The 27,818-nt window shown below is 40.8% G+C and overlaps 1 protein-coding gene across 1 annotated transcript in view; it reads left to right on the top strand.

Annotated features, from left to right (window-relative positions):
* CHD2 (chromodomain helicase DNA binding protein 2) overlaps nt 1-27,818 on the top strand; it is a 91,898-nt gene that overhangs the window by 16,207 nt on the left and 47,873 nt on the right. The window contains exons 2-6 of the mRNA XM_034065895.1: nt 1,862-1,940; nt 10,467-10,535; nt 11,218-11,304; nt 15,419-15,469; nt 20,877-24,526. Coding sequence (XP_033921786.1) covers nt 24,465-24,526 — 62 coding nt within the window. The 5' untranslated portion in view covers nt 1,862-1,940; nt 10,467-10,535; nt 11,218-11,304; nt 15,419-15,469; nt 20,877-24,464. The remainder of the gene's footprint in view (nt 1-1,861; nt 1,941-10,466; nt 10,536-11,217; nt 11,305-15,418; nt 15,470-20,876; nt 24,527-27,818) is intronic.

The following is a 27,818-nucleotide window of genomic DNA, read 5'->3' as shown; positions in this document are numbered from 1 at the left end:
TGAATGTAATTACTCAGCGCTGAATTAAAGGCCCAGGCACCTAATTTAAGACTCATGTGCTTGGAGTAAGAGGAAGAGATCAGGCTTTTGCCATTAAATGTCTCTAGACCTCAAAACAATTTGTAGAGAGAGGTAGCAGCTTCTTGTTAAATCCACTATTACATCTAGGTGACATTTTGGGCATGCAGTACCTTTTTTAGATCTTCCACTGGGTGAAACTGCAGTAAAGTTGCAGTGTGATGTTTTTCAGACAGTAATCAAGTGCTGTGGGCGCCTTGCCCAAGACATCCTGCTGCTTTAATTGTGCCATTGACACCATTTTGTGACAGGACTATACCAACAGTGGTTTTCCTTGGGCTGCTGATGTTTCCTCACTAGCTCACCTTCTAATACTAATCTTTGACTACTCAAAAAACAAACAAACCCCAAACACTGTGAATGATTTCAAGCTGAGACAAGATTATCACCTTTAATGGCTTGGTCAGGGAGAAACAGTATTGGTTTCAACATGCAAATCAGTTGCCTGCAATAGTTAAAGCTGCCAATTCTAGAGTTGAGATGGATGGCATTCCTGACATGCACAAAACTGCTCTATTCCCTAGGCTGATGAGCTCTCCTAGCTGGGTAAAGCTCTGGCAGGAGCCAATTTATACTGAATTGACTCTAGGAAGAAAATATAAAAGCTCATGGGAAATACCAATAAGTATTCGTGTTCGGGTGACATTCTAATCCAAGTGTCTCCCTGATACAGTATCACTACATCACACTGATTGGATCTCACATCTAACAAGTATTGACAAATATGAAGAACTTTGTTTCTAGCTACAAACAGAAGGGGTCTTTTTTTATACAGAGCACTTTACAACAAGGTGGTTCAGTCCTTTGTCAGACTGTCTATAAAATACAAAAAAAATACATACTTGTAAGGTTTCAGAAAAAAAAAAAACACATTTTCTTTTCACTGCATGGGGCAATTTGCTGAATAATGCATCATTTTGTCAACTATTATATAGCAATCAATAAAATGCCCTATGGTGCTACCTGCACACAAGAGACAAGAATGAAAATCGTTATGGAAACAGGCTTGAAACTTGCTTGAAATTAAAATCCCCATTCTGTACTTGCGGCTTTGAAGGCCTGGGTTGTTTTTCTTTTCGTTCTAGGGTAGTTGTAATTCATCTTGTTCAATTTGAGCAAAATTCATCATGTTTGCAAGGCTTGTATGAACCTCTTTGCCTCCAGACCTCGAGGAGATTTACCAAGAAGGTGTACTATTTGTTATGCTTCTCATCTAAACTTTCCAAAGTCTTCACCAGAACTCAAATGGAGAGTTAGTAGAAAATGAAAACTCAGAGCTTATAGTGTTTTGGGGATGTTTTGGGTTTTGTTTGTCCTTGATTTTGAGATGTAAACACATTGGTGCTAAATCTGTTCCCCTTTTTCTGACTGTATTAATTGACCACTCAAGCTTTATGGGCTCATGTTTGCAGTGAATAAATTTGAAGGATGGAGAGAGGAATGCCTTTGGAAAGTGAGCTTTGAATCTGCACAACGGAATAATGGTGCCAGAATTCCAAAATACCCATGTTAATACAAAAACCCACAATGACATTGTTATGAATTTTGTAGTCTAAAATGTAGTGGTTTGGGGTTTGGTTTTTTGTTTGTTTGTTTGCTTGTTTTTTTCTCACAGCTCTAATTAAAATCCAAATATTCCGATGATTTTGCTTAAAAGTTATAAGGTTTTCTTCCGACACTTTATGTAACAGTTATGTGATAGGGAATGGGAGAACAGTGTCTTTGTTTTGAAACATAAGATCGGGTATGGCTTTTTATCTTGCCAATGCTTTTCCTTTTACAGACTCTTGATAGAGTGATGACCATCTCCCAGCTCAGCAGGATGCTGCTATGACCATATTTACAGCCATATTTACAGAATGGTAAGATAAAGCACATTGTTTGCAGCTCCTACCTTTTAAACATATTTAAACCCCAACCAGTATGGCTAATCCTTTATGTTTCCAGTCCTTCGAGTTTCCAAGCAACAAACTTCATCAGTACAGAGAAGTTAAAGCATGTAAGTCAGGTCACAGAACCTGCTTTTGCATGCTGTGGCTACAGGTATTAAAAGTTCCTGGGAAGGTACACATTAGTTTCTTAGTTGCTTTCAAAGGTGATTTCAGTAATAAGCAAAGTTGCATCATTCTTTCCCATGTGAGGAGACGTGTGATACCTTGTGAGCACTTGTATAAATCCCAGTGCCTAAGCAGGTACAGGCGAAATGGTCAAGTGGTATTTTTTTTTTTTTTCACAATGTCCCAGTTTTCTGATAGAAGTTCACTAAGTTTTGCCATTCTGTAAGTTTGAAGCAGTCTAGAGGTTTCTTTTAACGGTTGTAAGAGTTCATCAAAATAAGGGCTATTGTACCTTTCCCACTTCTCCTATACTTCCAAGACTGCCATTTAAGGCAATCCCTGTATGTTAAGTGTTGACCAAATACAGTATGACTGAGGTGGTTACTATTTCAAGCAGTTAGGATGACAGCAAGGAATAATTTGAAGATGTTCTATAATAATAACAAAGAATGTCAAGTTTTCAGCCTCCTTAAGTGGACTTCTCAGGAAAAATATGTCTGTAGTCAAGTTAATATTGAGTAGAATAATCTTCTCTCAATAGTTAGTGGTATTTTATTTCCCTTATCGTAGACAGGAACTCATGCACAACTGAAGCAGAGAGGTGGGTAAGTTTTTCAGGAGATCTGAAATGTGAGCTCAGGCCACAAGATCACATATACAGAAACAGAACTGATTCTCTGATGCATTGTGACCAGCAAGTTAAAAAGTTGTTGAGGAAAGACTGTTGAACCCCACAAGAGACACTGGTTCCATTTCTCACTTCCATTACGTCTCTCCACTGTTTTACTATAACTTATTTTTCTTTGAAAACAGGAATAAAAAGAGCTGAATCTTGGTTAAAGTTGCTTCATTTTGAATAAGCCAGAAAAGCAGTGGAGTTTGGCTTAGCAGAATGAAAGATGTTTTTCTTTACCATATGCTTATGACACTGATAAGAATTTGTTTCTGATTATTTATAGTCATAAATAATTAGGTTTTGCTGCTCACAAAGTTCATAATTCTAAACATGAGCACCATATTAGTACTAGCAAAACCACCGTATTAACATCATCTTAGTTTTCAGCGTTAAATCCCAGAAATGAAAAAGGGCACATGTAAAAGTTCTCTCTCTCTCTGTAGATAGATGTGTTTGCAGTTGTTCAGCAGAGGCTGGAACAAAAGTCTGGATTTGAATTCCAGTTCCAGACCCAGAGGAGAACGAATAGCATGAGCTGACTGTTAGAATGCTGCCCCAAAATCCCAGGTTTTCAGAAGTGTAATAGAAGGTACTTTGAATTTGACTGTACAGTTACTGTAATTTAAATAGGGAGTTACTGAGGAAGGAAACAGAAGGGGGGTTGGAAAGCAGATTGTTTGGTTTAGCAACATATTACAGGTTACATATAAAGTTAGAAAACAGAGCTATATTTCATTTGGGACAAAGCGACAATTTCTGTGAACACCCAGTTTGCCGGAAGTTAAATGCCTACCACAAAACAGCTTGCTGCGTTCAAAGGGCATTTGATATCCTGTTTGCATATTCTCTATCGAAATAATCCGAACTATTATATTTGGCTTGGGGCCTAGAAAATTGTTGCTGATTTCTCCTCCAAAGTGATAGAGTTTTGGTTGATGAAAACTTTGGTGACATCTTGTACATCTCTCAGTCTTGTTTAGATTCCTGTTTTCCACTTCAAAAGGCAATATTTAACCATTATGTCAAATATTAGTGTCAGATCTCTGGCCTTTTATTTGTGTCTCCGAAGCACTGTATGCTACATTTGCACCTCATGTATTGAAAACGAGATTCTTCACCAATCTTTTGGTATCCTCTGGTACAAAGGGCATGTTGGGGCAGGCAGGGAAAGGCCACTGCCCTGAGATATTACCATTTGCTTTTGCATGTTGTCCTAAGGGGTGATAACAATATTCATGGGAGCTGGGGGAAAGGAAAAAAGGGTGTATAAGAAAATAGTTTGGGTGAGTACCAGAAGGCGAGGTTATGTAGAATTCTAGCCACAGATGCAGTCTCAGAAAATAGTTCCCAAATAAGTAATGGAAACATTAAGTTGTCTTATTATCAGACACGTGGATCATAAAATATGGCTGAAGTATTTGGTGTAAGATACACAGAGCAAGAAAGCGTGTCTTCTAAAAGAGAAGAAATAAACTGTGGAGGAATTTGCAGTTTGGTAGAAATGCTGAATTTAGAAGGATTAAAAAATGGGGTAACCACAGAGGCAGTAAGAATGAAAATGTTGTGTTTATACAGAGCTGACCACGGGAGATACAAATGTGAAAAAGGAGGCTAGTGCTGTTCCACAGTAGAGAGGAATGCAAACTGTTACTGGTACATGAACAGCAGAGCTGAGTGCCATGGCTCTGAGAGGGTGACTGTACTGTATGTTCACACACAACTCGCATGAGGCCAAGAAACAGAAGAGGTACTGGATACTTGTGTAAGGTTTTCTGTAGCTGCTGTAGGCCTTGGTGGCGTGGAAGCAAAAGAGCAGCAGTGAAAAAATTTAATTTGGATATTAAACTCCCAGTAGGTTTGTTTTGGGTTTTTTTTGTTTGTTACATGTAGCAGCAATACAGCAAGTGACTTTCAGAAGCATTTCTGTAAATGTACATGAGTATTTTTTTAAGAGGAATAGTCTGTTATACTAGTCAGGCAGGCTGTTAGAGAAAATCAGATAGCAGTTTGAGCATAGAAGTTGTGTCTTGTTCAGTTACAATCTTAGAATCATAGGATAGGGTTGGAAAGGACCTTAAGATCCCACCCTCCCTGCCATGGGCAGGGACACCTCACACTAAACCATATCACCCAAGGCTTCATCCAACCTGGCCTTGAACAATGCCAAGGGTGGAGCATTCAGAACTTCCCTGGGCAACCCATTCCAGTACCTCACCACCCTCACAGTGAAAAACTTTTTCCTTATATCCAATCTAAACTTCCCCTGTTTAAGTGTTAACCTGTTACCCCTTGTCCTGTCACTACAGTCTCTACTGAAGAGTCCCTCCCCAGAATCCTTATAGGCCCCCTTCAGATACTGGAAGGCTGCTATGATGTCTCCACGCAGCCTTCTCTTCTCCAGGCTGAACAGCCCCAACTTTCTCAGCCTGTCTTCATACGGGAGGTGCTCCAGTCCCCTGATCATCCTTGTGGCCTCCTCTGGACTTGTTCCAACGGTTCCATGTCCTTTTTATGTTGAGGGCACCAGAACTACACACAATACTCCAACTGAGGTCTCATGAGAGCAGAGTAGAGGGGCAGGATCACCTCCTTCGACCTGCTGGTCACGCTTCTTTTGATGCAGCCCAGAATACGGTTGGCTTTCTGGCCTGCGAGCTCACACTGAAGCTGGCTCATGTTCATTTTCTCATTGACCAACACCCCCAAGTCTTTCTCCATGGGGCTGCTCTGTATCTCAAACTCTTTTGGCTGGAATTACACTACTCTGTAAGAGTGCAACCATGCCTTGAATGCCTGATCTCTTTTCTGCCCTTCAAATGGCTATTACAAGTGATGACACTTTATGTATTTATTTTTTTGTTCTAGAAAGTTATTTGTATTCTGGGAAGAAACAGTGGAAATGCTGGCAATTGTACACTGACCCTCTAATCTTCGTCCTTGCTGTGAAGTTGTCCCTTGCAGTGTTGGCTGAAAATGCCAACATAAGTAGAAGTGCTTTTGCTGTGCCCTACTTTTATCTAGTTCCTTATCCTTGGTTGCCTTTCCCCTTTCCTCACTGTTGGTAGTTTTCCAAGGGGGATAGCATCTCAGCTCTGTCCATGCAAACACCTTTACACAGAGTTATATGTGAGTAGTTACACTGACAGCAGATTAATTCCAAATGGGAATGAAGCTGCAAAACAGGCTACCCACTATCCATGGTCTCCATAGACCAGAACTTCAATAATTCTTGTGTGTGTATGGGGAAAAGGCCTTTTGCTCTTTTCCAGTGAGAAGCCATACCTACTGTTGATTCTTTGGCTGGGGCCTCTAGTGCTGTGGTAACAGAGAAAAGCTTTACTTTTCTATGCGTTTTGAAAGGAAATACACAGCTCAAAATTGTTTCTTCTCAGGGACATCACTGATCAATTCTTTTCAGATTGACCATCTGCTGCTGGGTTTTCCAGGACTCAGCTCAGGAGATTGTTGCTAAAGTCCAACTGCATGATTTCAAATGACAGAGTAGCTGAGATCTTCCATATAATTTTAAGCATTTTTGGTTTGAGTATTGTCAAAACTACCGACATTATTAGTATAAAAAAGGAAGAGTGGGGCACCTTTCTCTCAGCTTTTAATGGCGGAAGCTGCACAAATAGAAGGCAGAAGGCATGCATATCATTCAAAGTGACTGCTGAAGTATGTTAAATAGTAATTATGCTGTTCTGTCATGCTCGCTTGGTATACTTCTTGCAGAGGAACATCATAACCGACTGGCTGGGGACAGACGTTTATGACAGTGACCAAGATTGTGGGGGATGCCCCTCTGTGGTGTCGGCATCTGAAGTGGTTTCCATGGCAGTAGTCAAAATAGGAGGCAGTGTCCTGGTGAGGTTGGCACACCAGGCAGTTTCTAAGCGTTGGTTAAAAAGAAGGCGTTATACCTAGTTTGATTTGTGTGCTTGTGGTTTTCAGAGGTGCTAATGAGGACTGGGATTGATGCTGCAGACAGGCTGGTGCTGAAGTACTGCTGCCGCTTTGCTCCGGCGGGGCTTCGGGAGATAACGCAGAGGGAGACCGGGGCAGTTTGTGCTGGGCTTTTGTGGCACTTCTGTGGTGAGGCGGACAGCAAACCATGCCGTTAAGTGAGGGGTTCTTAACTCAAGATAGGGGCTCTATATCGGTGCAGGCTGGCGAGGGTTGCCCCGGGCTGAAGTACGAGATCTCTGAAGCGTGGGCTACACGAGCAGGCGGTGCTCAGCCTGAGCGGGTCACGGCCGAGCTGAGGCGGGGAGGCGCCGGGGCCGCCCCGGCCAGGTGGGGACTAAAGGTGTCCCCTGAGCGACCCGCCCGCTCCCTCCTTCCCCTCAGGGGAGGCTGTGCGGCCGGGGCGCGAGCCCGCGGCGGGCGGGCAGCAGCCAATGGGGAGCGGCCGGCGCCGCTCGGCAGTACTCGGCGGCGGGCGCTGAGGCGAGGAGCGCAGCCAATGGGAGGCCGGGATGGGGGGGGGGGAGGTCGAAGGAGGGCGTGGAGCAGCCAATAGGAGCTGTGCGCGCGCTCGGGCCTGGCGGGGAGGGCGGGGCTGTGCGGTGCGGGGGGGGGGGGGGGGGTACAGCGCCATGGGTAGGGGGCAGGGGCGCGCGGGCCCGCCCCTTCCTCGCCGCAGTGAGTAGTGAGCGGGCGGCCATGTTGTGCGGGGGGGAGGGGAGGAAGGAGTTGAGAGGAGACGGGAGAGACTCGCTCACACACACGGCACAAGATGGCCGGGGAAGCAGCCGCGGCTGCCGCTGCGCTCCCGGCCGCCTTCTCCGCCGCTCGGAGCGGGGAGACCCGCCGAGCGTCCAAGGTGCCGGTCTCGGGGTCTAAGTCCGGCCCGGCACTTTGGGGGCTCTGGGGCGACGGAGGGCGGCGAGCAGGGCTGCCTTGTGAGGCTGCCGACGGGCGGAGGGCAATGGCGCCGGGCTCCTTGAGCTCTGCCCGCGCCTCTCCCTCGCCGCCCGGGCGCGGGGCCGTCCTTCGCCGCTGGCAGGGCGAGGAGGGGAGCAGCGCCCCGTTCTCCGGGCCCGCGTTGCCTGCCGACGGGCTGCTCTTTGCCGGGTAAGTGCTGGAGTCTTCTCCCTTCTCATTGTCCTTTGTCCTTGGGAGGAAAAACAAAATGTCCTTGGAGCCGGGAGGGGGAGGGGGCGCCTGCCTCTCCCTGCCCCCCCCCCGCTGCTCATGAGGGGAGCCTTGGGGTCCCCCCTTGATCTCCGTGAGCCTGTTGGGGTGCGGGGGAAGCCGCGCAGTGTGGGGAGGGAGCTGCGGGAGAAAAGGGGTGCCGCAGAGGGACCCCGTCTCGGCGGCCACCCCGCTGACACTCGGCTCCCGGGCTGCAGAGTGCTCCCCCTCCCCCTTGTTCATGCAGCACCGAGGGGGCTCCGCACACACCGTCCCCCCCCATTGCAGCACGGAGACGGGGGTAGGTACAGGGCTCCCCAGTGCAGTACTGGGGAGAGGGGGGGCTGCAGACCTGTTCCTCTCCAGTGCAGCGTGGAAGGGGGGCATCTGCAAACCAGCTTGTAACTCCATTGCAGCAGTAAAGGGGGGGGGGAGAGGTGAAGACTGTACTACATCATCAGTTAAATGTTTACCCCCAAGCCCCTACCTGTTTAAAGAGCATTTGTTGCCCATTGCTGCTCAGATGAGAATGTGTTTTCGTAGTTTGTGAGAACAAAGACGCCATGTCCTTTTTTTCTTAAAAATAAAACTTGGTGTTTTTTTGTGGGGTGTTGGCTTTTAACTCTTTGTAAACCAGTAAGAAGAAAAAAAAAAAGAGGCTGCGGATGAGACAGCTTAATACTTCACTTGAAACAATAGATAGAAATTTACTTCGCTTGAAAAACAGTAGCTTAGGTGCCGAACTTTAAAGAGAACTCCGAAGAATTACGTGCAGGATGATTTTGCAATTAAGACGGCGATGCAAAAACTTAAAAGCTTTTAAAAAACAAAGCTCGGTGATGCCGAGTCTGCAGTTTAAAGTTGGCAAAATACTACAGTTGTGATTTAGACGACGCTACGGGAAGAAAAGGTAGTTTCTTTAATACGATTTACGTGAGAAGCGAACGGGTTTGTGTGTGACATTAAAAGCTTTTAAAAGGCGTTTATTTGGTGTCAGTTTTTAGTGGTCAGTTTAGGTGTTTTTGAGGGGTCTCGCGGTGTTTTCTGTTTCTGTAGCATTTTTATCGTCGTTTCGATGGTTAATAATTTAGAAGTTGTACAACACCTATCGCAAGACTTCGTAAAAATGCAAGTTTAAATGGAATGCCCGGTGTTTGTTTTGCGTTGTCTTGCATTCGGCAATTGCCGATTTAAGGGTAAAATTCTAATTCTGAATGTTCAAAAAGTCGCCGTCGTTAGAGCAAGAGGTAAATGAGAACTTCAGTTTGAATTGGAGGTTGTGTATAGCCGTATTTGTTGGATTTATCCGGTGTGTGCGCTTGTGCGAGGTTACAAAACTCCGTGCAGGTTTTAAACGCTGCAGTTGGAGGTAAATCTACATTTTTCGGGACTTAACTCTGCAAATACGAATCCGTCATTACAGCTATGAAAGTTGGCTTTTTTTGCTTGGTTTGGAAATAGAAAGGCAAGTTTCAGCAGCAGTTGGACTTCTATCACCTTTATGCAGTGTTCGCTATCTTTATTTTGGGTTTGGATTATGGTGGTTTTATAATCCCAGCAACAGTTCTGCAGTGTAGAACAGGTTCTGACATGCACACTTTGCTGAAAAGAAAGTTCTAGTTTTAGGTGGGTGTCTGCTGTATATGAGAAAACATATATATTAGGGATAATGTTTTAAACAGCTTTGATTTATTTCAGCCAGTGAAAATTACAGCTAAGTGTCTTTGAAAATGAAGTGCTTTTCTTAATGTATTTTTTAATGGTCCTGCTTTTTTAAAGGTGTAGGAATTTAAATGAGGCTAAAATGGTTTTTAAATTACCCACCTATTTACAGAATGATTCAGACTTACAGAGTATGAAATAGTGCTGCAAAATAAAATGTTAAGCCTTTTCACAAAAGGCAAGAAAAGTTGGCTAGAGCTTAGTGCAAAGCTGGTGTTTCCCGTTTTAAAGAGTATAGTTTGGGATTTGATGGTAGGTGAAAGCAGCTGAAGGCTTTAGAATTGGATTCTGAAGGGCAAAAGAGATGTCTTTTTTGAGGGGGAGATCAAGTAACTTCTGTCTTAAAATTCACAGAGGCTGATGACAGAAGCCATTTTACAGTTACTTTGCTATCACTAGAGGTTTTATTTAATTTTGCATAGCTTCCTTCTAAATACTTCATTATGAATAGAAATGACAAAGAGTGAGAGGTATTGTGTGGTAAATTACTCTTAAAAAAACCTTAAATTGTCCAGACATTTGCTCTTAAGTCCTTCAAAATTAATGGGAGACAGAAGAGCAAATTGCAGTTATCCATGCAAAAACACAGATCATGCATGTTGTATGTCAGTCTTCAGTGTTTTGCTACAGCCAAGTATGACAGCACCCGTACTTTTATTTTTAGAGTTCTAAAGATACTGCTATCATAAGTTTTTCCTAACTTAATAATTACGTAAAGATTAACAAATGTTAAGCATCTGACTTGTTCTGCTTTTCTAAAGCAAAATGCTGACAATTTCCATAATTTCTTTTTTTTCTAGGTAGAATTCCATGAATTCCTTATTTCCTGAGTGGCTTCCAGAAGAATCGTTTGTACCTTCTTTTCTTAGGTAAGAGTGACTATAACTTGTGGTAGTACATAAATTTTCTTGTTATTTTTTTTAATCTTGGGATTTTCCTTTTTGCTTCTGTGCAGACAGGAAGAAAAAAATCTTATTTTTAAATTGTTAGGAACACATTTTATAAATTATCTGGACTTTTTAAAAGGCTTTTTTTTTACCACCAGACTGTCCTAAAAATGTGGTGGGTTTGGTGCTACTTAAGTTTATATTTTAGTTTAAGGCTGGTTTTGGTATACATATAGAATCATAGAATAGTTAGGGATGTAAAGGAATATACACAGCACTGAATTTGGTGCGAAGTGGCAGTATTTTCATATGAACACAGAAGTGCCATGTGTCCTGTTGCACCAGTGAAAACCTGCATTGAACTTTAACAGTTGTTGGGGTTTTGTGCTTAATGAGTTCGTAGCATTAATACTTAGGGATATTCTGGGATATTTATCTGACAGAAATAACCCCAGACTTAAGGTATTTGTGCTGAAGGACATTTAGGAAGTTTATTACTTGTTTTTGCTAACCCTTAGTAAGGGTAGGTTATTAGGTTTTTGTAGTGTAGGTAGAATTCTTATTAAACTTAATTATTTGAAAAAGTTGAGAACATTAGAACTGTAGGTAAAATCTGTACTTACCTTTGTTTTCAGACAAACCTGGTTTTGTTTTCTCTTTAAAGGCTATTGGCTGGATATTGTTCTTGCTTCCAAAGATTCAGATGGCTGGGTAAAAGTCCTTGAGCAAAATTCTGTACTGTGCTTACCAGGTATGTTACACTGTGTTGTATTAGTTTGTTTTTAGTGTGTGATTTTTGTTTTTTTTTTATATCCTTTTCCTTTTTTTATCATTATCCTGGAAATAATGTTTTTAGCAAAATAAACATTGAACATTGAAGCTACAGTGTTTTACCGTGTTGAATTTTCTTTCAAGTTTTAATGCCTTTGAAAAACATTCGTATGCACTAAATACAGTAATGGTAATGTCTCCTTACACATCATCTAGGATTTTTATGGTCAGTCATAAGTAAGACTTATTACAAATCTGAAATGACCATGTCAACATGTAAAATAGAGCTCTGCTTATGAGGATTGCCATCTCCAATAAGGACATTGAGTTCAATCAGACTTTAGAAGTGCTTTTCCTTAAGTTCAAAGTACTGGTTCATTAGCAAATGACACTCTGCAGCTTTTCCTTTCCAATAAAATGTTTTTATACAGTAAACGCAGAAATTCTCTGTTCAGGGTAAATTTTACTCTTAAAAGTCTAAACCTGCACCCAGTCGTTACGAAGTATCTGTGGTCCCTCTTGGAGGATAGAGAAATCTGCTTTCTAAGGCTTGATTTGTATTTTTTTTTGGTACACTTCCTACATTTAGAGACAGCAACATGTTACTTTTGAGTCATGCTTAAATTGATGTAATTAAAAGTAGGGGATCTTGTTTGCCTGTCTTAACTGGTTCCTTTTCACAGCTTACCATGCTAATGTACTTCAGTATGTATGCAGGACCTCAAAGCGTAAGGCATCTTCATGAAGACGTGTACCAGGATTCTCAGACTCTTGATAATTTGCTTTAAAAAAATACATAATTTATCACAATAACTTAATACAGATCTTGCGAAGCCCTGCTTGAGTGCAGCTGTTCTTTTTGGCTTGGATGAAGGCTTCAGCCTGGTCATGTAAAAGGAGTCGTATACCAATATTGTATAAGCTTATTAAAAATGTCTCTAGGTTGTAATAAACCTTCATCTGCAGTAAGTTACTGCTAATATGCAAGGCAAAATGCAGGTAATATTTCTAAATAATAGACACGTGTCATACACCATGGATGTCCTGCACCAAAATGCAGTTATCGAGCAAGGCTGTTAGGTATGTTCGAGAACTTCATTGTGTAGTTGTGTCACGGGAAGTTTTGAGAATTAGAAGTTTGTGTTAGAAATTACGTGGTACATTGAGATGAACAGTAGAATGTACTTGAAATCCCAAGTGAATTTTCAATTTAGAGTGTCAAAATCACCAGATATTGCAGTCTTGTTACAATAAAGGCAAGACCAGCTCGATTAATGTAAAAGTCTGGTAGTAATAATGGGATTGAATTTGTCGAACTTGAGACTTACATTCCTAATGTTAACTCTTTAAATGTTTAAAGCTGTGACTTCTAGTTGACCTGCTCTTCAAAAAATAATAAGAAAGTACAGTGCTTAAGAGCAGAGTCATCTTGACTGACCTGAGTGACATTGAGCACTTTGATCTTAATGGTCTTACATATTTCCTATGTCATCATGATGATGTTTGGCTAAATAGGTATAATAAAACAGTTTTAAATGTCCCTTGTTACTTTTGTGAGCTCTTTGGAGCTGCCTTTTCTTGTAAGAACAGTGTTTTCCATCTAGTAAATGGCAGCTTGATTTTTAGGTCAGGTAGACCTCAGCAGCCAGATGCACACTACTGGGAGTTTGGGGGAAGTTTTAAGCTCATGACCACCCTACCCCATACTGGTGAGGACTGAAAAGGCAGAAGAATGTGCTCTGGTAGAGTCTTTAACTTCTAATAGAGGAAGCTGTTCCTCTGTGGTGATACAAATCGTATTGAGTAGTCTCATAGAACTAATTTGTAGCACTTGACGGCACATCTGGAAAAACATTGGTGTGGTGATATGTCATCTTTGCCAAAGTACTGTATTAACTTACTCCAGGAAGGAATCTGATGTCAGGTACATGGCTTTAGAGCTGACCTCACCTTATGCTATAAAAGGAGATATGTGTTCCTGAAATAAGTTGCCAGTCTTTTGGTGAAGGAGTCATGGACCTACGATGAAAGGCTGGTGTTATGGGACATAGGCTGTACTGGACTTGACACATCTTATTCTGTAAAATAAAGATAAGCCACAACTACAAGGCTACTGGGGAAAAAAGTAAATCTGATTAAATAGGGGTTAGATTTATTTTTTAATCCTGTGTGATATAACAGTTACTGTGAATAGTTTGATGAAAAGATTTTGTGTGACATTCATTAAATAAATTGAATGTTGAATAGGAAATACAGGTGTTAGTCTGACAGGCTAATTTTATTCCGCTGAAACTTGTATTTACTAGCTCTGGTTCATGGCTCTTGGCACAGATCTTTAGCTTTTGTGATGCATTCTGTAGTTTGGGAGTGAGTATGTTTTGGATATTCAAAACCTCAAAGTACAGCGATAAATTTCATAGTGGTGCAAAAACAATCACTTGTGATCATATAAATGAAATGTAATATTTTAGTAACATCTTGATGCAGCTTCTACAAAACTACTGAGTGATACATACCAGCCTGACATACTAGATTCCTTCAGAATTTTGCTGAGGTCACAAGAATTGGCTCTGGTTGAGTCTTAGCAACTTTTTCAGTAGAAGAAGCTGTTTCTCTATGGTGATATAAAGCCATATGAGAGATCTTCATTAAAGATGTCATGAATTTACCGTAAGTGGATGCAAACTCTAGAATTAAAGGAAACAGGAAGGAACTTGAATGCAGATGATGTGTTTATGCTGTAAATGATTAAAAATTGCTGAGAGCTATAAGTTGAAAACCTTATTATTACCTAGTCTTCAAATTGTAGTTTTGAAGTGGCTCTTAGGAGAGAAGTGCTATATAGGACAGAAGGAGATTTACAGGGTATAAGTAAATCTCATCTAGTTCATTTCTTAGGCGTTGCATGGCTGATAAATGCCTCTTGGATGATGCAAGTCCAGCAGCCATGTTCTGCTCCTTCTACAAAGTGCCTGTCCACCATTCTAGAAGTACTTCAGTTTTGTGCTTCCATTTAATAGCAGCTGTTGGTCACATGGAAGTGCATGGTTTAAACCTCGAAATTTCATGTTGGTTTGGATACTCTGCACATTTGCGCCAGTTCACTACTACAATTTTTTGTAGTTTCCCCTTTCTAGAGGGATTTTTTCCATACTAATAATTTCAAATAGATTACATCAACATTACAGTTCTGTCATCACAGCTTTCTTTCCTCACATCTGAGTAGCTGCCAATTTGAAGGAGAACTCAGAATACTGTAGGAAATTAATGCAGAGAATGCTGTCACTGAACAGGTTCATTAATTTTTACAAATTTGAGGTTATATTCCCATATAAATAGATTCTGGGAGATCACAAGAGAAGCTTCTTGCTTGTGAATAACTTGTATAGCTCATGATTGCGCATGGCTTCATGAGTTGAAATTCAAAGTAAAAAGAGCGTGTTCATGAGCTGATTTAGAGTTTTAGGTCTTATTTTAATCTGTCTCTTCTAAACATGATTTTAATTAAACGCTCATTGATTTGGATTGCCAGTAAGCATTTTCAAAGTTGAGTTCTCAGATTTGGGCCTTACCCATAGACAGGTAATTTTGAGATAGAGTAGATGACTCAATTCCATATTAATGCGTTAAAATGGTTCCACTGCATCCTGCTGGTACCACCTCTCAGTTCAATGAGTATTTTAATTCTCATCATGTGAAGGGCAGATCCGTTGGTTTAGGAATACTTCACTTGAAGTCTCATTGACCATTTTAAAAAAAAACCAGGCAATTTTGTTGCTGCTTTGTTTCTCAAGGGATTTGTATCCAGGGCTGGGTCTGAATCGCTTGGGTGGTTTGCAGAAGTTCTTTGATAACAGGTTGCTAGTGAGATTTCAATTTTTTAATAAAAATGCCTCTTGTACCATATGCTGGGAATGTTTTGGTGTTTTTTGTTTGATCTTTCTTTTTGAGGATAGGTCTTTTGTGATGCTGCTAGTGCTCAGGTCTGCTAGACCCTTAGGGTGTGGGATTTTTTCTTTTAATTATTATTATTTTATTATTTTTTATTTTTATTTTTTTTAATTCTAGTGTTTAACATACCATTTTCCCTACAGATGTGTTGAGGAACTGATTAAGCAAAATAACTCCTCTTGGTTGAAGCACTGGTAAGTTGTTACTCCTAATAACATTTACTTTTTAGCTTTAAAAAGACCCCAACAAACACACATGGTTATAATGTTTAACTTGCTGAAGGTTTTGGCTGAATACATCCTGAAGTTCCTTAAAGTGTGTCTGTGTGTGCATGTGTGTTTCTAGAAGGCTCAGTTAGAAGGACCCTAGGATGGTTCTTATTAGGCTCCTAGGAAGTGAAGCCACTTGGATAATACTCAGCCTGTCTCACTGGAGAACATCTTTCATATCCAGTTGTAGTTCCTTGGTCTTCCACTTCTGTGATTTGACTCCATATTTTTTTTAGAACTATTAAATCACAGATTTGCTTGTTCCAAAGAGTTTGGTTACACAAGTGCCTGTCTCTACAGAGTAGTACTGCACACGATTTGGATAACAAATCATATGGAAGGTACGATAACAGGAAGAACTTGTCTTACAAGCTTCTTGTATTGTCCTTTTATGCTTCTGTCAGGATCAGTGAGAGTCTTTGAGCAGATAGTAACTGTCTTCTGTGATTGTTCTGTTTCTGTTCTTCATTCATAAAGCTTCAGCTTTGCAGAAAATGGTATGTAATGCTGCTGCAGTTTCCTGTATTAAGCTGCTAGCTGATACACTTCGTTTAGGAATCATTCCTCATAATCAAACCGCAAAATTGGCAGGCTTGAATAGAAAAATATAATTCAGTTCTAGACTGGCTGGATATGGGGAAAGGATTTTCTCCAGTTTCTGTAACTAAAGGGGGTTTGGTCTTGACCTGTTGCTGTCTCTGGCACATTCTCTGACACTGTTGGGAGTTGTCTGTGGAAAGACCCAAGTTCTTTTGTCTTCCTGTCTGCTTAAAATTCAGGCTTCTTGAGTCTAAATTTTTAATTAGGGCATTCACTGCATTTTTTGTACATGAATTAACTTTCCTAGTGGGAAGCTCTATTCCTCTAGAACTATGCTTCAGAATATATGATTTTCTTTAAGAGAGACAGTTTCTTGGAGACAGTTCTTTCAGTTTGACATGCTACCTGATTGAGTAATGCCTGCCTTAGACTGCAGACAGCTTGAGAAAATGTCGATCTAAGATGCAAATATCATTTAAATGGATAGATGACAGTGCTTTAACTGTGCAGTGGCTGTGTGTGTTAGCAGAGACCTCCAGCAGCCATGCTTGTCTTGTACAAACTGCCATCTATGCTGCCTCTGCGCAAGAAAAGCAGCTCCTCCCTGGTTGTACTCCAGAGTCCCATGCTTCCGATTGCTCATGTGATGTGTAGGCTAATGGAGAGTTCTTTGAAAGGAGCAGTATGTGAGGATAAGGTGCAAACTTTGATAGGCTGTGTTATTGGGGCCTTGTGCTGCTTTTAGGTACACTTCATTCTGAAGCAGTTTTATCACTCAGTTTTCAGTCCTGAAGTGGGATTTATGAACTTTGAGGAATTCAGTTCTTATTGTGTGTACCTCTGCTCAGTTTTCATGCTCTTTGTTTCATCTCTCCTACTGCTGTGTAAATTTTTTTACTTGGTTCTTTAGAAGTCTTAAGCTATTTTTCACACTACAGGTATGTGTAGAACAGCACACTTCTTGCTGTGTTAGAAGTAAATGTTACTCCTTCAACTATCCCTCAGTCTTTGTGTGTTGTCCACTGATGCCTTTTCCCCCCAGTCACCTGCTGTAATCTCTAAACATGTGACTTGTGTTCCATTTTTACATTAATTTTCCTCTGTTTCCTACATCATTCTTCTTTCCATATGCATTTTTTTTCTGTTTTCTTTCCTTGGATTGTAAATTATCTATTGTCAGATCTGGTTTCTTGAGCAGGAATTTGGCTTTTCAGTTGTACACTGAGTAATTATTCCATGCTTTTCTGTTTTGTAATCCTTACCTAAAGGAGGGTGTGGAACTTTTAATTGACTTAAACAGTTGTGGTCAAAAGCAGTTGTTTCAAGATGCATTTGTAAAAACATGTAAATATGTGGATCTGGAAAGATCCAGTATTCCTTTCCCTGCTTAACACAGATAATATTTAGTTGAAATACCCATTTATTTTTTACCTTTATTTTTTAACTAGAACAGGGGAAACACTTGACACCACCAGCAGCTTCATTGAAGTTGGCATACTTTGTTTCATGCAGTAAAATTTATTATTTAAAAATAATACCCACAAAAGCGTGCATCTGTGAATTAAGTCCCATCTTACCTAAAATTAATCTCTAAACCTGAGAAACCTGGCAAAGAGCCTTTCTTAGCTAAAAATACATGGTCCTATATGAGTTGTGCTTTGACTGCTGTGTTGACTGAAGATCTGTTAGTGGTAAAAGCAGACTCATAACTGTACAGAGTCCTACTTAGATTTAAAGATTAGACAGAACACCATTATGGTCAATAATAGGCACACCTGCTTTTTCCTGTAGTGTAAAAGTTACCAGAGGGTGTGTCTTTTGACACAGTCTTGCTTTGATGAACTTTGAAGTGTAGAACTTCAGGTTTGATTTGCTCAGAACCTCATTCTGTCCATTCAGCTCCCTCTGTTGGAGTGAGGTGAATTCCCTCTACTAGCAGTATGTCACCTCGGTTTTGAAGTTGAAGCCTCGGTGTGAGACACTTCACTTTGTAAATGTGTTATTGGTGCCTTATGCACTTGAACTTACGTTGCATGTCATCATTGGCCTTCAGTCTCACACTTAAGATGTGCAAGGTTTTAATAGATACAAAATTGCTGAAGCCATGTTTTCAGTGATGTCATGTACTGCTGTGGTCTCTTAGTAGGCAGATTAAGAATTGATTACCAAAAACTGAAGAGACGGACTTTGGAAACTCAAATGCTTTAACTGTTGCCATAAACCTTTAGTCATGGCTGTGAATGGTTTCTGTCTGTTGATCTAGACTGTCAATGTACTACCACTGATTTGAAGGAAACCTTGAAAGCATTACATGACTACTCAGGTCTCTTATTTATCACCACCAAAATACTGTGTTTGGAAACTAATACTGTAAATAATAAACAATGGAAACTTGAAAAATGGGATGATGATGAATTGATGCTATGGAAGTAATGAAATAACTCATCCAGGAAAAGATTGGGTTCTTCAGTGGCTATTTTAAGTATAGGATCATTACCTGTCTTAGTGGAGGAGAGTATTTTTGTGACATTATTGAAACTTCTTAGTAAAATGTGCTTTAATTCATCAACAGACAACTGCTGTAACATATTTTGAAGTAAGTGTAGATTCCACATGAAAAGCATACAGATTGTTATTAATATTTTGGCCATTACGATGACACCTTCTTGATGTATAAATGATTTTCAGAAGGACTGTTGTAATATCTTCCTAATTAAAAGCAAACAGAACTGATGATATGTTTTAATTATTCTGTAAGGTCAAGATAAGAATTTAAACTGAATGTGGTGGGGTTATTTGCAGGGGTTTTGGTACAACCAAATATAGGTGAACCTAGTAGGGAAACATACCCTTAAATTGCTTTTGGCAGTTCTCATTAGTGTCTAAGGCAGAAGGTTAACTCAACAGAAAAAGGCCTTTCCAGGTGATTAACATGTAACTAAACAACATTTTTGAGAGGTGGGAAAGCTGATGCCAGTAATTAAATTTCCTCATGTTTAGCTACCTAGAATAACTATAAAAATAATTTTGACTGACTTATTTATGGGGTTTCCACCACACTCACGTTAGTATTTCTGAATGTTTCTGACAATAGTGGATGACTTTGTGGTGGTTTATTCTAAATGTTTTGGTACCTTGGTCAAGGCATTAGCATTAAAAATTATTCAAAGATATTAATTTATCTTCAGATGCCTAAATGGATTTGAATTAAACCCACCAAACCAAAACAATCCCAAGACCTGTTTATTCAGTTTAGTGTGGGGAAAAAATCATGTTTCAACATTTTTAATTGCTGTTGTAACTGAGGATGGGTGCAATGCTCAAAACAAAGGATTTCTGCAAACTTGAATGCTCAATTCCTGGTTCTGAAAATGTGAAGATCCTGTGGTTGAATACTGTTACAACTACGCACATTGCATAATGCAGAGTGAATTACCAGATCTTGTACTCCACTTCTGTGTGCTGTACTTTTTCCATTGTATTTAAAACAAGGAAGTCTGTAGAGGAGTATAAAATAGGACACAGGCAGTTGTGAAAGTCGGCTTCAGGCTTTGCACTGGTTCCATTGCTCTTTGCTGTAACTGGTTATTTTGAAATGAGAATGGGGAAACTGGAATGAGGAGGCAGAGCCCACTAGATGGCTCCACGGATTTTTTGCTGTGTTGTGGGTAATTTCTGCATCACTTGTAAGAAGCTGCTCAGGGTCATCAGGCGAAGGACAGAGTGGTGCAGTTGGCTTTTAGACTAAAATGAGGTTACAGCTACACACATTCCAAAGAATAAGTTGACTTTTAAGTGTAATTGTGAAGACATTTTAAAACCTTTTTTGTTTCTCAGTCTTTTCTACAGTTAGCATTGGTTTGAAGATGATCTTAACACTTAGTAACTTTCTGTACTTGATTTTTGCATGTTAAGAGGACTAGTAGTTGTTGGAGTTTTTTTTCTGTACATGAGTTTATTTTTCTTGGAAGAAAGTTTAAAGATGCTGACATGGAGTTTTTATTTATCCATGTGGAAGTCATTTGATTGGTTTGCTTTGTCACTCACCTGTGGGCTTGGCTGCTCTTCTGTAAAGAGTAAACTTGGAATATGGATCAGGAGTAGTATGGTGGCCTTGCTAAAGGCAGCTAGTATAACTTGTAACCATTTTCATCTGACTTTTCACATGTCTTTTCCCACCAGTAACTAAATCAGTCATTCTGTTTTTTGTGTGTGTTTGCTGTTGCACTGTCTTTCATGAACTGGAAAGTTGGGTAAAGATGGTGCCATGTCTCTTCTCCAGTCAGCATCTGTATATGGGAAAACAGTTGTCATGCCTATTACATTGGTTTTGATGGATCTATGTCTTTGAAGAAAGGAGCATGGACAGTAGTCAAAAAATTTGGCTTATTATAATAAACTTGGTTTTCCACTAAGCAGTGTCAGCTTCAGCAGCTGGATTGGTCCAATAAAGATGGTTGCCAGAACAAACATGTCAGATTTCCTACTGTTGGATTTCTCTAGTGTTAAAACACTATGGAGAAATTCCAAATGGAATTTATGGAGCCTGAAAGGGTTCTTGAACTTCTACTCATTCCTCCCCTACTTCTTTATATTTTTGCTTACAGTTTATATTTTTACTCTTAAACCAATGGTTTGACATTGTTCATTATAAAAGTAGATGTTCTGGAATGTGTAATATGGAATGAAACATCAGTTATATGTTTAAACTACAGGGTACAGTAGTTGAATGTCTTAGTTTAAAGATATGATCTGTATTCCAACAGCATCTTTCTTTTAATTTTCCATAAAGAATCCAGTCAGATGAAGAGTGTCAAAAGGAGTCTACGAATGAGACACCAAGATGGCAGTTCCACTGTTGATTGAGAGGTTGAGAAAATGGACTAATGCATGAGTGCTGTGATGTGTCTGTCCAAGAAAAGGATTTTAAATCATGGACTCTCGTGGTATTAAACCAGAGAAGATCTGGGTTGTGATCATCCTGGCAAATGGACTTTGCACTTGAATTAATATGGGGACTCTCTCAGTGCCTATCCAATGATGGATCTCTTTGAGGACTGGGTGGCAAAATGTTGCTCTCTGGTTGTGTATGCGTTACAGGCAAATTCATTGGGTAAGAGATCTGGTGCTACCCCTTTGGAGAAAATGTAATATATTTATATATTTAAGTGATTTAATAAAAGGTTTTGGTTTCTTTCATGCTTTGTGTTTGTTCTTTCTGGCTAAATATTTTTTTTCTTACTGTGTTGGTATTGAAGTGGGTGATGGTTTTGGTTGCTGTTAAAGTGTGGAATATTTTAACTGCTAAGCACTAAAAGCAAGGTAAAATTTTGTGTTATATTTGCTTTAAAATGTGGTTTTCATTTGCAAATTCTGTGCACTTTACCATGACTGTCAATGAATTTTTATTTGCTGGTTTGCTCATTCAGGTGCTTGATGTGAGGGGGTTTTTCAGCACTTGGCCTGTTGTCAGGATACTTCTGCTGAACTCTGAATCTATTTTAAGATGGAGTTGATGGCAGTTGAAGGCTGGGCAAATCCAGCAATAAAGGAGTACCTGAATGTTTTGTGTAACTTTTTTAGGTGTGCTGCTTGGGTTGTGTGTGGGTATAGAAACTTTTCAACAGATTTTCTGGACAATATAGTTCCTAAGCAGCCTATTTGGTCTTAAAATTGTTCTGTGAGAATGTCCCATCTGCCTCACTGCTATTGAATGTAGACTTGGTTGTGTGATACTGCACCGTGTATTTGATGAGAAAAAATTGAGTTATTTTTGATACTGTTACAGATGACATGTCAGCCTTTACAAATGAGTTTTTAAATGGTTATAATGTTCACAAACCCATTTCCTTTCCAGTTTTTGGTGGGTCAGATAGTTAAACTGTAGCAACCTTCTTATGTCTGTTTCACCTGAAGTTCATGGTTGTCTTTGTTTTCTGCTGGAGGGCCAACATGGCAGACCTGGTGCTGAGATCCCCTGGGTGTTTGCTTTTAAAAACAAACAGAACCCCATTGTGTGTTTAACCATTTGGCTTGCTCAGGCTTCTTTGTAGATACCCACTTTTGCCATGATGAATTGATCATACCTGTTTAATCCAACCATTTTGATGATGCACACTTGCTCAAGTTTGGTTTTGCCATGTGTTTATATGGTGGAGATAGGTACTGGGACCAGCCTAAAGGGTTTCCCATTCAGATGAGTGGATTTCTTTAGTGTTGCCCAGAATTGCTTGGAATGGTCTTGGATTGTGGTTTATAGTTCTTGTCATTTAGGTGCAAGAGGTCTTCTGTGAATCATCAGTAGAGTGAAATTCTTTGAAATGGACTGTGGCAATGGAGTGTTGCTACTCAAACCCCTTGATGTGGGAAGATGATAGGCTGTTGGAGGATGTGAAGGGCAGATGTGTGGAGGAGTTGGAGGGAACTCTTTGTTCTGCTGGTAGAAGCCAATGTTTTCAGGGTGTTGGGGTGTTGTGCCATTGATTCCCCATAGAAGCCCAAACTGGCCCTTCTCCCCCACCGGTCTCCCATTGCCTGATCTCATTGTCCTGTTGTGATGCTTCCACATATGCAAGTTGTCTATATGCTTTTAGGGGTCTGTTGCTTGTGGGAAGACAACTGGTAGTCAGAATACAAGAGGTTGGGGGATGCTTGGATCTCCCCCACTTCCTCTGGAATGCATGCTCTCAATCCAAGGATGTTGTATTTGAGGTGGCCCTTGATGTCCAGTTAATGCAGCTTGGCTATTACATGGCTTTTAAATTAATCTGTTGTGTTAAAATCTGTGGATGAACATGAATGGGTTAAGAAGGCGAGTTGGAAATGCTGCTTTCAGTGGTGTTAGACTTGCTTCACAGTTGTGCCCTCCCACAGCTGATGAAAAATGTGGAGCTTTTGGTTTTTTGTTGCTGGGGGAAACCACTAGGGAGGCGCTGTTGAGCTGGAGGGGTTGATGAGCTACGTGGGGCTTTCTTGGGAGCGGGTGCCGCTCTTGCCCCAAGCTTGAAGTGCAGTTGTTGGGTGGCGAAGGGAAGAGCTATTGTCTGGGGATATTGCCACTGAATTGAATAAAAGCTACCCCTTGGGTGGGGTGACCCCCAAGATGGGTTGGTGCTGGCTGCATGGCTGTTAGCTCCACTTCCATTCTTTCAAAATGGCTTGTAACAGCACCACTTCCTGTCCAGGGAGGAAGTAATTTTAGCCCAGGCACTGAAATATTTAGCAAATCTTTAAAACAAAAGGCACAAATTCCATTTCTTTCTGGTTTCAAAAGGGTGCCTGAGCCATATGGGGTTAAGGTACCCCATTAGCTGGGGTAGTTGGAAGAAGCTAGGGCTGTGGGGGGTAGCAGGCACCCTTTAGGTGGAGGCTATCTCTTTTTTTGGTAGAAATGAAGGGGTGGGTCTATGGTACATCACCTGAGTTGTGGGGTAAATGTAGAGAGTGTCAATCAAAGGCAGAGCTCAGAGCTGGGAAGGAGCTCTAGATGGCGGCTGTGCCTTAGAGAGAGCGCGCTCAGCTCCGTGCCTTCCCCAACACTTTACGCAACTTTCCCTAACTTTCGGGCAGCCTCAGGGGGCCCCCACAGCCCCTCGCCTCTCCTAGGCACTAATTGGGGGCTGAGTGGACCTTTTTCGGGCAGAAAAGCAGCTTTTGAGGGCTCCCTTTTCGTGCCTTGCTGGAAAGAAGAAGCCGTGGAGAGAGCCCAGGTCGTTGTTTTTCCAGCTTAGAAGCCATGGCGTACCTCCATTTTTGTGCGCTCTCCTAATGAGCTTTTTGCCCCGGACATTTTTATACTAATTATCGCTTCTTTTGCTTTATCTGCAGCATATTTTTTGGGATTAGAATATATATTTTTTTTCATTCTTTGAAATTTGTATTTTCTCATTATAACTCTAAATATTTTGGATCTGATGTTTTTCCACTACCCGAAACTAATATCGACTTGGTCCTGGCGGTGGTGCATGGATCAGGTAGGTGAGCAATTAATAATCATAATTTGTACATTTCTGCCGTTTTGAATACTTTGATTTTTGACCGATTTGAGCTGTATTGGGATGACGCAATAAGATACAGAGATTATTTGCATCCAGTGTTACTTTGGGAAAGTTTGCAGGATGCTCCTCTGCTCTGTTTATTCTCGGATTTTCCTTGGAAAATCGATGATTTGTTTGAAATCTCCGTTTTGCCGTGTTGCTCAGTGTTGTGTATTGTTACAACAATATCGTTGCAGCGTCAGGACTTTGTTCCTGCTAATGAAAGCCAGTGAAACGAACTGGGACCTTACCTTTCTTTCAACTTTTGACAGTAAATACCTGGGCACAGGACTTCAAAGCAGACAGACACCCCTGACCCCCTCTTAATATTAAAGAATAAAAAGATGATGAGAAATAAGGACAAAAGCCAAGGAGAGGAGGGTTCAGTCCACAGCAATGCATCGAGGTATGATCTATCAACTTTCTTTTTTTTTTCTTTTTTTTTTTTTTGGGTAAAACCTGTGAATCCCCTGCTCCCTGTGACAGCCTCGGGTTACTGTCACTGCTTCAATCCCTACATTTTCCTCATTTTCCTTCCTTTTTAAGGAATGACCTTGAGATTGTTAGCATGCCACACCCTAATTTTTTTTGGTAGCGATTTCTGAAAGTTGTGTTGTGACTTAAGGGCCCATGTCATAGGCAAAAGGTACCATACCTTCATTCAGGGCAGCCCTTTCCTCTGGATTATGTTTTTCCAGCTTTGGAATTTCAGTTTTTAGGTTTTTTGTGCTGTGAAAAATGACCTTGTCGGTTTAGCCATTGCTGCATTGCACCATTTTACATACAAGGCAAATTTTTCTTTGAAGAATCTCAGAAGTCTAAACTTTAACTGAGGGCCATACAGAAGCTTGGTGGAGTAGTAAATTATAGTAAATAGACCCAAGAAAAAGTTACATGAATGAAAAAAAGCTCATTTTAAAATATAAACTGGAAAGTGCCTGTTTGTCTGATACCCCTTACTTCAAATTTTTATTTAAGCTTGTGGAACTTTGATTCTCTTTAGGTATTTTAGAGCATTTTTATACAATTTACCCAAACTTTCTGCTGCTGATGGTAGCATTTTATATCATAAAATACACACTGGCACTGTTCACCAGAGGCTCCAAATGCTTTTGCTTGTTTGTCTCATGTATTTTTTGCTCAGAGGGTTTTTATTTACTTTTGTTGAGGACTGAGATTCTTTACGGATTTTTATAAACTTAACCTTGATGTGGGGAAACTCTGAAATGCTGGAGCTGTTTGTTTGCTGGGAATGCAGAAGGATAATTACTGAATTGCTCATTTTGTATTTAAAGGGTTGGCTTTTTTGAGGATTGGAAATTAAACTCTGTGCATTTATTTTTCTAGTTTGTAAAATACATTTGAGCTTTGCAGCTTGTTAATTTGAATGGAATCGTGGCCTGTTTATTTTTCTCTGGTGTTGTCTTTGGTCATTTTTAACCAATATCAATAAAAAAGAATTCTGAACTGCCTGTTGTATCGCATGTGCTCTATGTGATGTTTGCAGGTGTTTGAGTAGTATTCTTCATGTCCAGTATTTAACCTTCTTTAAACACACAAACTTGAAATGCTGTGGGAATACATGTATTATCAAATTACTGTAGCCTTCCAGCATAAACTCAGCTGCTGTTCTGGATGCATTCAAAGCGCAGTCACATTTTAGATTCTGAGATGGATATGGGTAAGTTTATTTCATTTGAAATTCTTAACTACTAAATTAGCCCCAGGGACTGTTGGAGCATTACATCCAGCACCTATACACAGCTTTTATAATCATGCAGTTTACAAATACATCAGACTTCCCAACCAGGCTGTCTTGGTAATACTGTGAATACTGCACACAGAATATTGCTTTAAAAAGTCAGTTTTCAAAAATGATGACTTAGGATTCATCTTAAAACTTAAATCTTTATGCCTTTTTTTTTAAGTGAAGATTATCTACAAGAGCAGTAATAGGTGTAATTTGTTCAGGAAATCTAAATTAAGGTATTTTCATGGTGTTAGAAATATTATGCTAAATAGATGAAATTGGAGACATCTAGTAGTGTGTGCACAGAAAGAAGACCTTTGGGGTTTTTGTCCTTAGGGGTTTTATATTTGCATAGTGTCTTGCGTGCTTTTTGGTGTGTTCATTGAAAGGTTATTTATTGTAACCGATGGATTTACATGCAACCCCTGTTGGGTGAGGTTGCCCTTCTCCCCCTTCACAATTTTTTACCTGAAAAGAAAGTTGCTGTGGGTAACGTCCATGCACCTGAAGTGTGGGAACAATGGAGCACAGGATATTTGTAAGCCAGCCCTGTTGAGCTTAGTTCTGAGCTGTGAGTCAGCTGAATATCATAAAATGGGCTTTACTTCCTGAGGTTGACTTGAAGTTGTAGGGGAAATGATTTCTAGGAAGTCAAACCACCTCTTTGCTTTACTGTAGCCCATAAACATGCTCATGTCTGCACTTCACGTGCTGCTGGCCAGCTTTTTCCCCTGTTGTGAGACCATCTCAGCATCCATGGGAATGTGTGAAGTCTTGTTACCTACTCCCTGGTGGGAGGCCTGTGTGGTGGGGAAAGGTAGATGTGTCTGATGCCATTCACCTGGGCTGGAGAAGCAGAAATGCAGGACATGAGAAAGGTGTTACAGGTGAGAAAATACAATTCCTGTATACCACTTCAGTGTCCTGACTGGGGAATATGTTTGGAATTGATTCTTACCTTTCCAGGCCTGTGGAAATGCACAAAGGCATATACTGAATAAACCAAAATACCTGAGAATTGCCCCAAACCAGATGATTATTCTTGGAGAGGGGAATGGTGTGAACTCCACAGTTCCTAAGCTGTTTGCTAGCAACACCTATTGTGCTTTGACAGTTAATCTTCCCAAACTTGAAACTGATTCCATGCAACTTTCTCCACTTAGGACAGAAGTTGGTGTGCTGCAGTTACTGGTAACCACCACCTGCGTATCTGGGACTCGCATTAAATAATTGAACCAAATCCTGGGGCGTTTTCTAGCATCTTCTGTGCTGCATTTCTGAAAGGCAGGTGATGTACAGAGGGTACATCCATGGTGCAACCCTCATGTGAACTGCAGGGGCGAGAGGCAGGCTGGGGTATCCCTCAAGGCTGAATGTTGTAGGGGACAGCAGGTAACAAGGTGGTGGTTGCATTGTTCTTGTAGTCTCCCCTGGCCTGCATCTGTGGCAGTTGCTCCTAAATACCCTGTTGTGTGAACAGTTTCTGCCACAGGAGCTGCAGGGCTGAACAAACCCTTTGCATCAGTATCCAGCTCTTGGCTTCTCTAGCACTAAAATACTGTTTTTTTGGGGAAAAAAAGGTGGTGTTGGGTTAGATCCCAGCCCTGTTTTGTGTTGAGAGAGCTGGTTTGAAATGGCGTTTCTTTGCTGGGTGGCCACCTCTCAGAGGCAGAGCGCGCTGCAGCGTGTGCTGCAGCCTTTGCAGAGCACAACAGCCTCCTTCTACGTGGCAGCCATTTTATGAAGATGTAGTTACATACGAAAGAGGATTGGGGTGGGGGGGAAGGGAGAAATGAAGATGTTAAACATAAATTGCCCTCCCTGTGTGCAGAAGAGAGCAGAGGGCATCCCTCCCTTGATTTGGTAGTGCTGAGGAAGCCCCGATTCCCTGTGGAAAGAGAGGTGAAAGTTGCCCTGGCTGGCATTTTGGTGCGGGTCCAGTTGAGTC

This window comes from Melopsittacus undulatus, chromosome 9, assembly GCF_012275295.1.
Source record: "Melopsittacus undulatus isolate bMelUnd1 chromosome 9, bMelUnd1.mat.Z, whole genome shotgun sequence".
Taxonomy (NCBI): domain Eukaryota; kingdom Metazoa; phylum Chordata; class Aves; order Psittaciformes; family Psittaculidae; genus Melopsittacus; species Melopsittacus undulatus.
This window is presented reverse-complemented; position numbering and strand designations above follow the sequence as displayed.